The sequence below is a fragment of the Engraulis encrasicolus genome, chromosome 23, assembly GCF_034702125.1.
Source record: "Engraulis encrasicolus isolate BLACKSEA-1 chromosome 23, IST_EnEncr_1.0, whole genome shotgun sequence".
Classification (NCBI taxonomy): domain Eukaryota; kingdom Metazoa; phylum Chordata; class Actinopteri; order Clupeiformes; family Engraulidae; genus Engraulis; species Engraulis encrasicolus.
The window spans coordinates 34,762,704-34,780,203 of NC_085879.1; the positions used below are offsets into that span (position 1 = coordinate 34,762,704).

The 17,500-nt window shown below is 45.8% G+C and overlaps 1 protein-coding gene across 1 annotated transcript in view; it reads left to right on the plus strand.

The window, feature by feature from the left end:
- The window catches only part of thoc2 (THO complex 2), a 115,425-nt gene that overhangs the window by 94,548 nt on the left and 3,377 nt on the right, over positions 1 to 17,500 (plus strand). Inside the window, exons 33-37 of the mRNA XM_063190051.1 lie at positions 1,355 to 1,776; positions 3,320 to 3,378; positions 6,004 to 6,039; positions 13,707 to 13,838; positions 15,825 to 15,891. Of these exons, the coding sequence (XP_063046121.1) occupies positions 1,355 to 1,776; positions 3,320 to 3,378; positions 6,004 to 6,039; positions 13,707 to 13,838; positions 15,825 to 15,891 (716 nt within the window). The remainder of the gene's footprint in view (positions 1 to 1,354; positions 1,777 to 3,319; positions 3,379 to 6,003; positions 6,040 to 13,706; positions 13,839 to 15,824; positions 15,892 to 17,500) is intronic.

Genomic DNA, 17,500 nt, shown 5'->3' on the forward strand with positions numbered 1-17,500 from the left:
AGTGCGTTAAATTGGTGGCGTGCAACGTCCCCTTAATAAAAATACATTTCATAGTCCATCGTCGAGGATGAGGAGTAGTGCAAAAAAAAAAATTAATGATAATAAAATAAAATACAGAGGTGGGTCGGAATGGGAGGACGAGAAGGAGGGTGTTGGGGATGGGGTAGAGGAGCAGAGTAAAAAAAAAAATGCGAGCCATTTATTTTGGTTAGAAACGGTGTGGAGATAATGAGGTAGTAATGGATTCCTGAGGGGGGTTTTAGCGCCACTTTTGCCGAGGTCAGGAAAAGTGCCTCCGTCAGCCCTCCCCAGGGGGGGGGAGGAAGGAGGGATGCATAATTCACCATAATGAAGAGAAAGAAAGAAGGGACAGCGGGTTTAAAAAAAAAATCTTGGGTCGGGAGAGTGAGGGAAGACGTACAGTAAGACCTGGTGAATGCAGATGTCTTTTTAAATTGGGTAGTGCAACACTGTGGATGGCTGCAGGTATCTCGTAGATTAGTGGCTCTCAAACTTTTTGTGTGAAGTACCACCTGAGATAATATTGAGCGCTCCGAAACAACCGTCGACAACCATTATTAGAATATCGCAGCAAACGTCTTCTATATTCATTGTTAGTATTATTCCGCAATATGTTTTCAGATTCATACAGTTCAATATTACAAAATGTGAGACCAAAGAAACATTTTCGACAGCAACAACTTGATCACCCTTCAAATCAATGCACAACAAATGAATTCTTCCAAGTACCACCAGAGATGTCTCAACTCTCAAGTACCACCAGTGGTACACGTGCCACAGTTTGAGCACCACTGTCGTAGATAACATTATTTGGGTTTGTGTATCTGCTGAAGTGATATGTAGTTAGGGTTCATATAACCGTTCCAGAATTGAGTTCATACACAGGAATTGCATTGCTTTGCAGTCACACTTTTGAATTGCTCAGTTGACATTCATTGGGTGATTTTGACAGGGTAGTAAACAGGGTATTGGAGTCGTCCTTGTTTTAAGTCTTCCATGTCTCCCTGCGAGATAGAGCACATCAATAGGGGTTTTATGATTCGACTGGTTCGATTACCATGATCAAATAAATTAATAACTCCGGTTTTGTCGTATTAATGTTGAATTAATTTGTGTTCATTTATATTGTTTTGGTAGGACTCTGGGACTGATGTTCTCTCTCAGTCTCTCTCTCTCTCTCTCTCTCTCTCACTCTCACTCACTCACTCACTCACTCACTCACTCACTCACTCACTCACTCACTCACTCACTCACTCACTCACTCACTCACTCACAGCAATGTTGCTCTTCATTGACGTCTTCTTGTTGTTTGTGTCCCCCTCTCTCTCCTCAGCACCAAATCCAGCAAGGAGGACAAGGACAAGGTCTCCAAGGAGAAGAAGGAGAAGAGGGACAAGTCCAGCGGCGGCACCCCCGACAACAAGGCCTCCTCCGGCGGCGGCGGGGGCGGCACCAAGGACAAGACGCAGCAGGCCAAGGACGAGCGCTCCAGCCGGGACGGCAGCACCGGAGACAAGGACGGCGGCGGTCGCGAGAAGACGCCCGGGAAGGCCGACCGGGACAAGCAGCGCAAGGAGGAGAAGCAGCCGAGAGAGGAGAAGGGCGGCAAAGAAGGAGGCGGTAAAGAGGAGCGTAGCAGCAGCGGCGGTGGCGACAAGGAGAGCAAGAGTAAGGAGAGCAGCAAGGAGAAGAGCTCCAGTGGCGGTACAATGAAATCAACCACCCCCCGCTCTGATGGAGCCGACTCTGAGCGGGGTAAGAGGAAAACATGACAAGAGAATGAATGAATGAATGAATGGGCGAGAATGGAGTGATTGGGAGAATGAAAGCGAGAATAAGAGCGGGAGGATGGGAGAGACAGAATGAAGAGAGTGTGATGGAACAAGAGGAGAGGAAAGAAAGGGAGTATGAGAGAAGGGGAGCAACACCAAAAAAAGAGGGAAAACTTTAAGAGGAAGGGGTGAACATAAAATTTCTTTCTGGCCTGAGACAACCTAGTGCCATCAGAATACAAAATCATGGCAAAAAGTCTCACAAAGACGTGCGCTGAAACTTTACCAAGAATTTAGTCCAGCCTGTCTGAAAAGAATGTTCCCTGTCACAAAGTTGTGGTATGCGGTTGAGCAGATGTCGAGATGTGTTTTCAAACTGGAACAGACTCTGAAACGAGTGTCTTCAAAGTATCTGCAGACCCCACCGTTGAAAGCTGCGCAGCGTGGTCCCACAATGTGAGGCTCAGAGAGAACCCAAATGACAAAAAAGAGAGACGCACACAAAACTGTACAAGATTGGGGACAGGGCTGAGAGCCCAGGAGTAAACTGTTGAAACTCTGAAAGTTGAGCTACTGAAAGGCACACAAAGTAGTGAAAACAAGTAGGACGCAGAAATATGACTCGCAGAAGTGCAATGCAGTCGGTAGACGCGAGGCGACCTCCCCCGACCTTCCCCCTACCTCTTATTAACCTCCTATCATTTAGCTCATCTTAAGCCTCATTTTTCACACACGGAGGGGCATAATCTACATAGATATGACACGCTGTGTAAATCTCCCAACCTCACGATGAAAAACTGTAGTCGGCAGCAATAAGACTCGCCCGTATATCATCAGCTGTAATTCCCTCTAAAAAAAAACTAAAAAAAGCAGCTGCTGTAAGTCAATATCTTTTTAAAAATCTGCCGGAAGCTCAGAGCACTTGTGGGTGATGGGATGTGATTTGCAGCAGTCCTGGAGAACGCCCCAGCTGTTCCTCTCCTGAGCCAGCTCCCCCAAATCCACCCCAACCCCCTTGATTTTATTATTTTCGACAGACTGAGCGGGAGTGTGTGTCTGTGTGTGTGTGATCTTGTGTGCTCTGAGAATACATACAGCATTGATTTTGTGTTTTCATTTCTGGTTGGGGATTCCACAGAACGCAAGCTACTATGTGCAATGTATGTCTCTAGCTTGTACTGCTGCAGAGATATGAAGACTAGATGCCATGTTGAGCTTTTTAGCATCGTTCAATCCTTGGCGCAACCGTTTTGTTCCAGTATCCTGTGTTTGTCATCAATTTAGTTGACCACCATCTACATGAAATGTGCGTGTCACCTTGCCATTCATTGATGACAGCGCTATACTGGTCAATCATGGCAGCAATCTGACATTCGTTCCAGTACTCAGCATGTGGTCGTCTAGTCTTCATATCTCTGGTATTACTGCATTGAATAAAGATATCCCTTTTCTAACGTCATCATGCTCTTCTGTCTCTCCCCCATTTCCTCCCCCACTCCTTTTACCTTTCTCACCCCTCTCTCCAGACCTTAAGAGACGCAAGCTTGACACCCACTCTTCGCCATCCCACTCTTCCACGGTTAAGGTTAGTATGGCTTGAGGACGGCTGTGCTGCCCTTGTTTCCTCTCTTCCCTTCCTGGTCGGAGCGAGAGAGAGGCACGTGCTGTTTCCCCCACCCCCAACGTTGGTCGTCCTCCCAGCACCTCCTGCCCCCCCCCAGCAGAGAGGGAACGAGAGGAAAAGAGGATAAACGAAAAAGGGAGGGAGGGAGAAAATTGAGGGCGCCACAACGATGGAGGAGAAGGAAAAAAAGCTCTCTGTCTACAGTGGTGGGGGTGAATGAGAATGCATCATGTTACGGAATCACATGGACTATTTTTGTGGTCGTGTCTACCTTTTTTTTTCCTTTGTGGGAAAACGCCTCATCAAATCTCCTTTTCCCGTTGTAGATAACTATTTTTCTATGAGAAAGATTTAAGGACTTGCCAAAAAGAAAAAGTTCATATTAAAGTATAGCTGTTAACTTATTTTTTACCTCCACGTACAGTAAAGAGATTATGTGCCTTAGAGATTTTTTGTGTACTTTTTTGTAAAGTTTGTAAATATAGATGCTAAATATATTTTTGATGCTCTTCCTTTGACCACCCCTAAATTCTTTGAATTTTTTTTTTTTGTATCCGCCTATTTTTTCGCCCCCTGCTGAGTTCTTCAAGTGAAGCATTTTCAAGCCTTGAGCCTAGTTGGTGGAAGAAGCTGTATATATTTTTTTCCTCGTTGTTGTTCTTGCCGTTTTGTGGGATTTATTTTTTTCTTCTTCTTTTTTCCATGGGATTTGGCTCAAACTAAGCTTGGAGGAAATAAGTGTTTGTGTGTATGTGTGTGTGGCGCATGTTTGCTCTACACCGGGAAGATGAAAGCCTTCAGGATCAATCATGGTGTCCATGGAATCCTCTTCCACATCCTCGTCTACGTCCTCCTGTTGTCCTCCTCTTCATCTCCGAGATGTCAAGGACGTCCAAGATGTCTGCTGTGGTGTCGAATTTTCAACGATGTCCCAAGATTTCTGCTGTGGTGCTGAGATTTCTCAACGACTTCGAAGATGTCTGCTGTGGTGCCGAGATTTCCCAACAACGTCCCAAGATATCTGCTGTCCTGCCGTCGGCTGGAATGGGGGTGGTCGGAAAGAAAACGACGACGACGATGATGATGTCGACGACGATGTTGATGATGACAATGACAACGATGATGGTAATGATGACGAGGATGCGTGCCAGAGAAGTTGAGTCGTCAGTTCGTCGCACTCGTCTTGAGACAGGGCCTGCTGTTAAACCCAGAGATTGAATCGCAACTGTTTTACAACCAGTTTTTCCACCGTCTTCAACCGTCGCACCAGGAAGAGACCAGGCTGATGAATCTGCAAGATCCAAAGAAGACCTTTACCAGGAAAACAATGAGGATGATGATGATGATGATGACGACAATGATCCAATACCTTCCCTCAACAACCTCATCCAGTCTGACCCACCCCCCACCTCTACACCTACGCTGAAGTGAACATGCGTGCGCACACACACTGCACAAGCCCCCCCGACCTATCCGCAAGTCCACCCACGTCCAAAGCCTAGAGATCCCACAACAACAACAACCCCCCCCCCCCCCCAACAACCACCCACCCACCCACCTACCTACCTACCTACCTACCTACCTCACCCCCACATACCCACCCCAGAGAGCCAGCGAAACTTCAGCAGCAGCATCAGCAACAAAAAAGGCCCTCCAGCCATCCAGCAACAACATCAGATCAGCAACCCCATCCCACTCATCAGCTGGTGAGGAGCAGAGCAGAGTAGGAATCGCACGGAGGAGCATCAAACTCATCAAACCCAAACACCCAAGCCAGCCACAGGAAAAGGGGAGCAGGGAGGAGGCTCGGCCAGGATCTACTGGAGGAGAGCTCCAACCATCAGGGGAGGAGGAGGAGGAGCGAGGAGAAGGGGGAGGTGTCGGAGGTAGGGGGAGAGGAGGAGGGGGAGGTGCTTCTCTACCTCTCCACATATTTGCACCTCCAGCTCTGCAGCTCTCCCTCTACCTCCCTCTTGCCAAACCCTGACCATGACCCCATTACTTGCACATTCCCCTAAGTGGGAGAGCTTCCCATAAATGCATCGCCCTCCTCAAGGTTGGCTCACATCCATGTAAAACAGAATCCTATTCTATGCTATCCTATCGCAAGCTGTCGTCACTTTAGATCTAGATGTTTTAGTGCTCACAAACATCCACACTCTTACCTGGCTAGGGTTTTTATATTTGCCGATTTTGTAGTATTTCATTTCATTTCCGTCTAAAGTTTCAGGATATTTAAAGCTCTTATGGTGATTTAGTTAGCTGTTTTTATGAATCTAGCTTTTGCGTTTTTGCTTTGTTTGTTAATTTAGTTTTTAGATGTTTCAGCTGACATACTTCGTAGATTAGGCCATAGGTTATTTGATTTTTAAAAAAAAAAATGTTTGCTGATTATAACTCTTTGTTGTGAAATTACAGTGGTTTCGCCACCTGTTAACGCTGTGGAAAAAATCTTGAGTCCTTGAAGGTCTTTGGAGGGGAGGGGGGGTTGTGTTGAGTGACGGCCCAGCCCGCCCCCCTTCTCTACTTGCCGATGTCTGCCCACCCCCTCTCCAGCTCACCTGTCGTCTCCATTCATTCCTACAGGATAGCCTCAACGACTTCAAGGACTCCGCCTCAAAGGTTTGAGCACTATCTTTTTTTTCCTCTCTTTAATGTTTCGCTGTCACCTGTCTGTCATCACCCCATCCACATCCACATCCACGCTCTCTCTGCCTCACTTCCTCCCCCCTCCGTCTTTCTGTGTTTTCGGAACTGCCCTTGTCATGTTCCTCCATGTACTGGTTGAACGGGTGACCCTCCAAAATGAGCCAGTTGTACCATGACGGTGACGGGCCTAAATGGCTTCCTTGTGTTGTCTTTATTGAGAGGAAAGATGAGGCAGGAGGAGAAAGCCGTTATGAGCATAGAAAACCCTCCGCTCGCTCCTGTTCTTCGCTAGCAGGTGGGTCACTGGAAAGGACTGAGTGCAGAGTGAGAAGGACGATCACGAGCATCCCAGATGTGGAAGATTAAGACTCATGAAGACTCATGTCGCAACGTCAGTTTGGTTAGCTCTGCCAATAACATGCTCTTCTCGAGTAGAAAATAAACGGAGCATTTATTGCTTAAATGTCAACGGCAGCTCACATTGAAGAGACACCATTTTCTGACTCAGGAAGGGCATGTTAACGGCAGTGCTACCAGACGGTAGTTTGTGTACACACAAGCACCGTCGTGAGAACCAGGCTACAAATTAATCTTCCACATCTGAGACACTCTTCTGTTATAAGCATGTTTGTGTCATTGAGTGCGTTTACATGCAGTTCAGTATCCCGAATATGAGGCTTATCCCGGTTATGATCATATTCAGGATAAGGTGTTTATATGCGCACAGAACGTTATATCCCAGTCTACATTCTTGGCCGCTATAGAATTCTCTTCAAATGCGTGTAGCTTGGATACCAGCAACAGCGTTCCATGGGAAGCCCCTGTATTCGGGATAAGGTGTATACATGCGTCAGTATCCCGGCTTCTTTCGGAAAACTCCACCTATCATATCCCGATTTCTCAGTATCCCGAATAAGGGCTTATTCGGGATACTGAAGTGTTTATATGCGCAAACGCAAATTCGGGATACTTAATATCCCGATCATATTCGGGATACTGAACTGCATGTATACGCACTCAGTGTGCCGTTATCAATGAATAGGGTTTGCATGTAGGGTTTGCGTGAAGTCCGCTGACTAGACTAGACAAATGACTTGATTTGTTGAAAAGACAAGCATCATTTCTTTATGAAGAGACAATGAAGTTGGCAGTGAGAATGACAAGGCAGACAGGGAAGTGTCTTGGACCGTCAGAGTGAAATACAGAGGGAAAATCTAGTGAATACTATGGTAATGAGCACTGACAGGGGTTACCCTGGCAACCAATTGGAACATGTACATTTATTGACACCGGTTAAATTTGACACCATGATTGAATGTTTGAATTTGTGTTGGAATCAGTACAGCTGCAAAGAGCATTTCTGTTCAGACATCCTTATTTTTTAATAGCTGACGTGTGTATGTACTGTACGAAACCCCCCACCTTGTTTTATCGCTCCTTCCCAGCTCAGAAACTTCCTAAAGCGGTCTTCATAGGATGGGTTTTATATAATGTGGTGGTGTGATCAATTTATGGGGGCAATTTAGAACCTGCTGGGAGCTATAATGGTGTGTGTGTAATGGTGTGTTTGTGTTGGTTATTGTTTTATGCCTTCTGGATTGTATCAATTCCCTCCACCTCCATCATACAAGATACGGCCGGCAAAACTGCAAGTGCATTCTTGTGCTCTGGAAATCCCTCAGCCAATTGCAGCCCACACTGTTCAAAAAAGAAATAAAAAAAATAAAACCCTGTAATACTCACTACACTATAGTAATGTCATTTCCACTTGACAATGGCATCAGCCCCCCCCCCACCCTCTTCTTCTGATGCCCCGTGCTGCCCTCAAACGTCTCCGTCGCCTGAGTCCTCAGAAGCGGCTTGCTTGCTTGCTCTGCTGTTCTACCCGCTTCAGTCCCTTTGAATAGCTGCTGTCTACTTAGAAGAGATAAAGAAATGTTTCCCTCTCTCACACACACACACACACTCTTACACACCCACACCCTTTCCACACCATCCACACATACATCTTTTTTTGTTCTGATGGTCACTGGCTGAAAAGAGGATATTTGAAAATGTGCTGATTGTACAAAACACTGTAAAAAGCAGATACAGGCAAAAAAAAAAAAAAAGCGGGATGGAAAAATCCATGTGACGAGGTTTTTTTTCTTTTTTTGCAGCTGCCAACCAGCCAGTTCAGCATATCAAAGGGAAGCCCTTGGCTCTCAGAAGGTGCATTCAGATGTCATTGGTGCAGAGAGAGTATTTAAAGGAGCAGTTCAACGATTTTGAAAATATGCTAATTTTTACACCTTGAGTCTCCTTTTCTTTCTGCCGTTCTCTGAGTCTAGTGGTATCTTGGCATGTGTCATTAAACCCAATTGGTCCAGTTCAGTCTTTAGCAACATCCAATTCTCAATTATTCTCAATTATTTAACTTGAGTGCAGGTGTAACATGAAACTCTCTCCCTTTGTTTGCTACTGGTTGTTTCCAGATTGTTCTGCAGCTCAGAAACGGTATTTGTATTGCTCCTGGCCTGACTAGAAGCAACGCTGAAGGTGTTGAATCACTAGGAGGGCACAACCTGGCTATAGAGGCACTGCACGTAGCCTAGTGGCGTAAGGTCAAAGCTGTCACAGCTAGTGACGCGCACGCACACACCAGCATTTAGTCTCTGACAAGCAAGAGGGCACTTTTTGTCTGCCTCATTGAAATGCCACAACTAATTGTTTAAAGCAAATGCCCCTGATTAAGCTTTGATTTTGTGATGAATTGGCAAAAGGGATGAGGGGGGGGGCGCTGTGATTGATGAAGTTACAAACAACAAAGGGCAATATTTTTTTTTTTCTTGTCTGGGAACATGTCACTTAAACCAAGCAGGACAAATTGCAGCATCTAATTTAAACGAAATGCCTTTCAAGAATTAGCACCGTGCATGCGTAGTTATACCCCTTACAATGAATCAGCTTTGGGTTTTTTTGTTAGACGCCGTTGCAGAGTAACTTTGCTGAATATGCCGGTCACCCTAATGGAGCAAATTGTGTCTCAGTTTGGAACAGGTTTTCCCTCTAATTGCGTTTTACCACCACCCAGATTTTAGCTTAATTTTTACAATCTAAATTTTGGCCATGCAAACTGATGGAAATTGGAATAGATAGCGTTCAACAGTATGCCTCAATTAGACTGTAAAATTGGAAATCTATGCAGATAAGCTCTTCCTTTACAGGGGTACTTGGTGAACATTAAACATTTTCCTGAAGTTTGACTCCCCCACCCCTTTTTTCCCCCATTTGACCTCAACTTAACTGTACTTTCACATTTGAATGAACAAAATCATTACAATATGTCAGTTCCAGACAGATGGACCAGTGAAAATGGCTGTGGCTGTTCTTTTAAGAACAGGTCCGTTGATCTCTGCTAATTAAACAATAAGGTTAAACCCAGTGCTCAATGTGAAACTTCCTGTTAGAACCCAACAGTTGTCTTCTTTCTCCATTTAAGGCATGGACAGTTAGGCATCAGTTTGTCACACATGGCTTTTGTTTGTTGTGTGGATGGTCCCACCACCTCAGTCTTCACCTCTAGCCCTGATTTGGTTACCAAGATGTCAAAGAGGTCTTCTGTGGTTACATTTTATCTGTCCTCTAATGGTTATGCTGAGCAGCAAAGTCTCTACTCTCATATCAGGCAAGGGCAGCCATTACTCTGTACCTTGTGTGCCAAGGTGCTGTGTCATGCTGTGTTGTGTGCAGAGTGGACTTGCCCTTTGAGACATTTTTCACTAAAGGGTGCTCCTTATGAGCAATTGAAATGTGTGTATGTGTGTGTTTTTGTGATTGTGTGTGAGGTGACAAAATGGCCTAATGAAGGCAGAAGGCAATGACTTCGTACATTTTACTGAGATTGTTCTTCTCAATAGAGCAGCTAGTTTTTGTCAATAGCAGCAGGCCTGCTTAAATGTCTTTGGTGGTTTTTGTGGGTACAGTCCACGGTTGAGAACTTGTCACTGTTACTTTTCTTTCTTTTTATTTTCTCTTTTTTTCGGCCCACTCTCCTCATCTAAGCATTCACCTGCACTTCTAAGATGAACGCCCGCAGCATACTGGAGGTAGTTTTGCGTACCGAAGGGGAAAAGAGATGAATGGGCTTTTTTTGCCTCCTTTCTTTTTCTTTTCTTCGCTTGCTCAGAAGCCCAAGCTAATTAAGCTTGGGAAAGTATGGCTCCGTGGCAGTGAAAAAGGCTGGTTCAAAGCACCCACAACAGTCAGTCTTCTCTGCACTCTTCTAGAGCAATAATGAGTGTGCCTATCTAACATGAACATGCACACCCCCATACACGTACTTTTCTTTCTTTCTTTCTCATCTCTCTCTCTCTCTCTCTCTCTCTCTCTCTCTCTCTCTCTCTCTCTCTCTCTCTCTCTCTCTCTCTCTCACTCTCTTGCATGCGCTCTCTCTCTCCCTCCTCTCTCTCTCTCTCTCTCTCTCTCTCTCTCTCTCTCTCTCTCGTCTCATTCTGTTCTTGGTTTTCGTCTTCGTTATCTTATTATTTCTTTTTTTTCCCTCTGTGTCCGTTTCTGTCATGTTACCTTATGTGGAGTTTGTTGAGCTTTACTCTGGCTTTAGTTTTCACATCTCTTTCCCACAACTTATTGACAGTTCCTTTCAAATGCTTCTGACAACTTCTGATAAAAGAAACAAGAAGAGAAAACGCTAGAGGCTAGTGTGTGTGATTGAGTGTGTGTGCGCGTGCGTGCTTGCATGTGGTGTCTCATCTGCACTGACTCTACATGCAGTGCTGCACATGCTCACTCTTGACAGAGTGCCTTCCTGTGATCTCCGTGGCGATGGATGTTACCGAGCGACCACCGCTGAGGAGGCCGATGCTTGTCTTCATTCCCTCCAAAATTCGGCTGCTGTCTCCTCCAGTTTGGTCTTACCGATACCCGCAGCGTTTGCTCGTGTCTCTTCTGTTGTTGCCTCGATCACAGCGGCTCTGATCCTTGTAGCCATTTTGTTTGACTGTCAAGTTGAAGGTCTTTTTTGGGCTGTGTCTGAAGAACTAGGCTAAGGCACCACAGGAAACACAAACAGGAAATCGGAGTGCTTCTGGGTCTTTACCTATTCTCTTTGGTGCTCATCAGTATAGGGGCTCTCAATCTTGGTCCAGGTAAAGAACATCTGAGGCACCCAAGGTTACAATTTTTGTACTTTTTATTTGGCTACCATGCCTAATAAGGGCGTTTCGGCCCGCATGGCCTTCTCCAGGGCTTATCCCTGAATACCTAGCTATGGCAAATACAGGTGTAAAGACAGCAGCCGCGGTGGTCGCGATGGCAGTGGATATTTGTCTTGTGTTTACTTAACATGACCATTGTCTCTGAAATGTAAAGGGCCTGATTAGGAAACAGAAAAATGATGCTGATGGTGAACTATTGACGCGGCAAAAGTGATTCGAGCGACTAGAGGCGATTTGAGCGATGAGAGCGACCGTTTGTAGTTGAACTCCTGGGAATGTCATGCAAATTAGCTATGACGCGGTTAGGCGAAAGCCGCCACAGCCAATGACCATATAGAGGTCAGTGGCCACAACCAATGGGAATGTTGGAATGCTTGCACGCTGCTCTTAATGGACATATTCTAGTCGCTTCAATCCCTCGTGTCGCTCTTGCTGCACAGAAGTGATTCTCTGTCGCTTGAATCTCTTCGCGGCCGGTGTATTCGCCCGGTAAGTTGTGGTAATAGTAGTAGCACTTGACAAGACAACTGTGCCTTCTATAGATTGCGAAATGGCAAATGATATGCAATGGGACGGGATTCAACTTGTGTCCTATTTTACAGTTCATTTACTGGGGACAAGGCACAAGACATATACCCTTTCAAGCCATATTTGCACACACATAAGAAATACATACAGTCATATTTTTCCCATTTCCTTTTGGTTGATTATGCGTTTTAATTGTGTGCAATCACAGCCCACACAGCCGTGTCCTAGTGGTTAGAGAGTTGGTCTTTCAATCTGGGGGTTGCAGGTTCAAATCCCCCCTGACCTCTCCCACATCCATGGCTGAAGTGCCCTTGAGCAAGGCACCTAACCCCACATTGCTCCAGGGACTGTAACCAATACCCTGACAAATAATAACTAAGTCGCTTTGAATAAAATGAAAACGTCAGCTAAGTGAAAAAATATGTAATATATAATGTATATAAATATATATATAATTTGTGCAGATCTTGTTCCTGCTGCAACAATGTTATGTACTGGTACGCCGTGACATTGAGCTCTAAATATGAGTAATAGCGTCCCAACAGTGAGAACAGTAGGCCTCTTCTGCTCTCGCATACCCACAGCTAAACAGAAGGCAGAAATGGCTCTGGCTGCTCTTGAGCTTACAGCAAGCCAAAGTGTGTGTGCGTGTGTGCGCGTGCGTGTGTGTGTGTGTGTGTGACTGAATCCATCCTGTATGTGTGTGTCTATATGTGTGTGTGTGTGTGTGTGTGCGTGCATGCGCACGGTTAGATAGTGGAGAGGGGCGGTGTGGACCTTTTGGTGCCTGTGGTTTGCAGGCTGTGTGTGTGGTTAGCTAGTGGAGAGTTGGAGGTGTGATGTCCAGGTGTGAGGGCTCGCTGAGTCTCCATTCGCATCTAATGGGCCGTGCTAATGAAGCTTCACAGGACCAGCGGACACACACACACACACACACACACACACACACACACACACACACACGGAATAACACTTATGCAGACACACACACACACACACACACACACACACACACACGGAATAACACTTATGCAGACACACACACACACACACACACAGACTCACATAGTCACACATGGACGCACAGACAGGATGGAGTCACACACAGACACACACACACACAGACACACACACACACACACACACACACACACACACACACACACACACACACACACACACACACACACACACACACACACACACACAGAGCCTCTTCTGCACAAGGCTCATAACCCTTTTCCCCACACAGGATGACCACAGGGTTGCTATTGAGTCTTCCAAGCCATACTCACACCTCACCTCACACCTGGCAGTTTTCCTTCACTCTCTCATTTAACCCTTTCCCTCCATCACCGGATGGCTTGCTGGGTTCTCCTTGTTCCCTGTGACTGACACACACACACACACCAAGACACACACACACACACACACACACACACACACACACACACACACACACACACACACACACACACACACACACACACACACACACACACACACACACACACACCAAGACACACACACACACACACCAAGATACACATGGACACACACACACAATCTAACACTCGCATAGTCACACACAGGATGAATTCACACTCATTCACAGACACACGCGCGCGCACACTCACACACACACACACACACACACACACACACACACACAGAGCAGTGTTTCTGCACTTTCTTTCATTTCTGCCCTTCCTTCGCCGTACAGATGGGTCCACCACATTTCTCTCCTTTTCTCTCTCACACATCCCTATAGAGTTTCTCCTGGATACTGTCTGATTTAACTCCTTGCTCTCCCTTCCGTCTGCCCTCTTTCTCCTCCTCCTTCTCTTCCTCCTCCTCCTCTTCTTCCTCCTCCTCTTCCTTCCCCTCTCCAAACAGCACTATGGGAACCACAGCACAGGCGGCCTGTCCAAGAGCAAAGAGCGCGAGCTGGAGAAGAAAGAGTCGGAGAAGGGCCGGGACCGCTCCAAAGAGAGGGAGAAGAGGGAGGACAGGAAGGACCGCAAGAGAGTGAGTGCTGTTTGTTCATATAAAAGAGAGTGAGTGCTGTTTGCTTAGGGATGTACCAATACTAGAGGTGCTCCGATCACCATTTTTTGGGTCCGATCACCGATACCGATCACCAAAAATCTTTATCTGCCGATTACCGATCATTGCCGATCACAAAAATGATTTCCTATTTTTTTAATAGCCTATTAATTATCCTTATTGAATACCATTTCTGCCCATAAACCAATCAATCTTAATTTGCACATGTCTATTATTAGGCTATTATTATTATTATTATTATTATTATTATTATTATTATTATTATCTTTCAGACTAGTGTTGGTAATACAGTCTACAGTATTAATCAATGTATAAGTTATTGCATAGAATAACTAAACTATTTAAGATTGAATTGAAACTGAAACATTACATCAAATAGTCTTCCACATACGAGAAAAAAACAACCTGTCGCTTTAAATGAGCAGCCTCGTGAGGAGAGCCCCTCCCCTCTCTGTCACCGTCCACAGTTGCAGTGCTCCACTACCGTTCTGAATCTCTCTCTCAAGTTTTAACCACATCTGTCGCCGTTTGGTGTTTCAGCGACTATCAAACTAATCGACTGACTGCCAATTACAACTTTGAAAACAATAATTGACATGTTTGTGCTGACAACGTGAAGTTGTCGCGTGCTGACCAAGGCAACTACACAGGTTATAACGTAACATGGCTCACTGGCGAGTACTCAATCGCAAATTACATTGTCACTCAGGTAAACGGCGCATGGATCGGAAAATCAGATCATTGTTGATGCAGATATGGTTATGAATGGTGGAAATGAAGGGGGGAATGGCGAAAAGTTATAGACAAGCAAAGATGCCTTCTTTTGGTGCAGTTGCAGCTGTGCAGAGCCAGCGCCTACATGCAGCGCCAGGTGTAAAGGCAAATGGTTGCGTGAGGAATTTAATATCTCTCGATCGGTTTTTTGATCGGCATGTTTTTCCGATCACCGATCAGCCTATTTTTGGCCATTATCGGCCGGTCATGATCGGCAGCCGAGCAATCGGAGCACCTCTAACCAATACTGATATTGGTATTGGTATTGGCCCTGATACTTGCTCATTATACTTGTACTCATACTCGTACTCGTCAAACACTTGCCGATACCAAGCACTGACCATGCTGTTACACGTTGTTGAATTGAAACAACAAATCATCAGGAAACATTAGAATTGTTTTTATAAAAAGATCTGGTACTGGAACTGTCTTGTACATGGCCCCCTGTCAAAAAATATTTTTTTGTGTGTTTTTTTTTTTTTTTTTTTACATTATTTGTGATGGTGCGGTAAGAGATAGATAGGAAACGAATGGGGAGACAAAGATTAGGGGAAGGGTTGGCAAGTGACCCGGCCCAGAATTGAACCCGGGTCGCCAGCGTAGAAGCCTGTTAAAGCCACGGTAGGGAAACTTAACTAAACTAGTTGAGGATGAGAACTTGATGCAACGTGGCCATAGTGATAAATTTATTGCCAACACTGGCTGAATGAATGAGGCATAGAGACTAACTTTCAGATTGACGTTTCTATGCCTCATTCAGTTATAGTGCGCAGCCCTACCAGCTTGTCTTTTGTTGCGTAATGTTTTCATGTTTGTTTTTCCCCTTCAGTGGCTCTTGTGAAATGAAACAGCTGCGAATCGATTCACATCCAAACTTGTCGTTTAAAACCCCACACGTACTGAAGCTTTGCTTGAGCATGGGATTGTTCTCCAGAGAGATTGCGTAAAGCCTGGCAGAGCACCTAAGCAAGTGCCCGTGTCAAGTGGACGTTTTGATGGGTGCCCACTCTCACCAACCACCTGGATCTCTTTCTCTCTGTCTCCGTCTCCGTCTCTGTCTCTCTCTCTCTCTCTCTCTCTCTCTCTCTCTCTCTCTCTCTCTCTCTCTCTCTCTCTCTCTCTCTCTCTCTCTCTCTCTCTCTCTCTCTCCCCCACCCATCTATCCTCATGCAGGACCACTCCAACAACGAGCGGGAGATGAGCCAGGAGCTGAAGCGCCGCAAAGATGAAAACGGAACGAGTGAGTCTGAACAGCATCCCCTTCATTTAGACGGAGAGATGAAGTGTGCGCGCGTGTGTTTAGGAGAGACAGAGGGAGAGAGAGAGATTTGGCGTGCGAGGACGCGAAAGAGAGAGAGAGATTTGGAGAGAGACAGATTTGGCGTGAGAGAGACACACATTTGGGGAGAGAGAGCGATATTTAGAGTGAGTGAGAGGGAGAGCGTGAGAAGTTAGAGAGACATTGAGTGAGTGAGATAGTGAGAGGGGAAGGATGCAGCCTGTCGGAGAAAGAGATGGATGAAGAGTTCTATGTGAGAGGGAGGGGTGAAATGAGTCAAGAGAGAAAAATAGTAGAGATGTACAGGATCCAAGATCCGGTTCCGGATCCAGCAGGATAATAGGGTTTTTCAGACTATCCGGATCCGGCAGGATCTTAAGCAGTGGATCCGGTATCCGGCAGTTACCTAAAAATCAGGATCTGTTTTAACATAGCCTACGCTTTTCAGTCAGTCTTTCACAACCCCAATCGCTGCATGGAGCGAAAGCCCTTTGGAAGCAGCCGTTGAAGGAAGTGTGGCAGTAAGCCAATGAGTATTAAAAATAATTTGCGCCAACGAAATAAAAAGGGCCCATGTGTGCGAGTAGGATATGTGTTTCAACCCTTTCATAGTATCCGGTTCTGGATCCGGCAGGCTCTTAAGCAGTGGATCCGGTATCCGGCAGGGTCCTAAAAATCAGGATCCGGTGCATCTCTAAAAAATAGAGGGAGGGGAGGGAGGGAGGGAGAGAGAGAGAGAGAGAAGGAAGTGGTTGAGTGAGTGAATGAGAGGATGGAGGAGGCAGGGAACATGCTGATATACTTGTAGAAAGGTCTTTTCTGGCGGCTGTCATGCCTGTCCCCTTACTGGCCCCCACTCCTCATTGCTCTCCTCTCCTCTCTTCTCCTCCTCAAGATGGAGTGAGACGTTTTCCCCACTCCTCCTCTCTCCACTTCTGTCACCGCTCTCTCTCTCTCTCTCTCTCTCTCTCTCTCTCTCTCTCTCTCTCTCTCTCTCTCCCTCACTCTCTCACTCTCTCACACACACACCCTCAATCACTCTCTCTCTCAGTCTTTCACTCTTTTCACTCTTTCTCTCTCTCTTTCACACACGCTTCATCTCCCTCCATCCATTTCTTTCAAAGTGTTGTATCTTTGTTTATTTTCTGTCCAATAGTTTTCGCTCTTGTGCACACTTTTGATTTGTCGGTCGCGCTCGTGTTGTCGCTCTGTGTTTGTTTCTGCCCCGTCTCTTGTCTTCTCTCTTCCCTTCACTTGGCTCATCTTCAACACGCCATCTCTGCGTCTCTCCATCCATCCATCCCTTCATCCTTTCCCCTTGCTCTCTCCCACTCCATTTGTTTCTTCCCTCATCTCTCTACCCCCTTCCTCTCTCTTTCTCTCGCCATATCTCTGTCTTGCTCCATCTCTGCCTCAATTGATCTCTCCCTCCCTCCATCCATCCTTTCTCTGTCTCTCTTCATCATTTTCTTTATCTCATTTTTTCTATATCTCTCTCTCCATCTACTTCTCCACTTTTTCCCTCCCTATCCTCCCCTTCTCTCAATCCTCCTTTATCCTCCACTCCTCA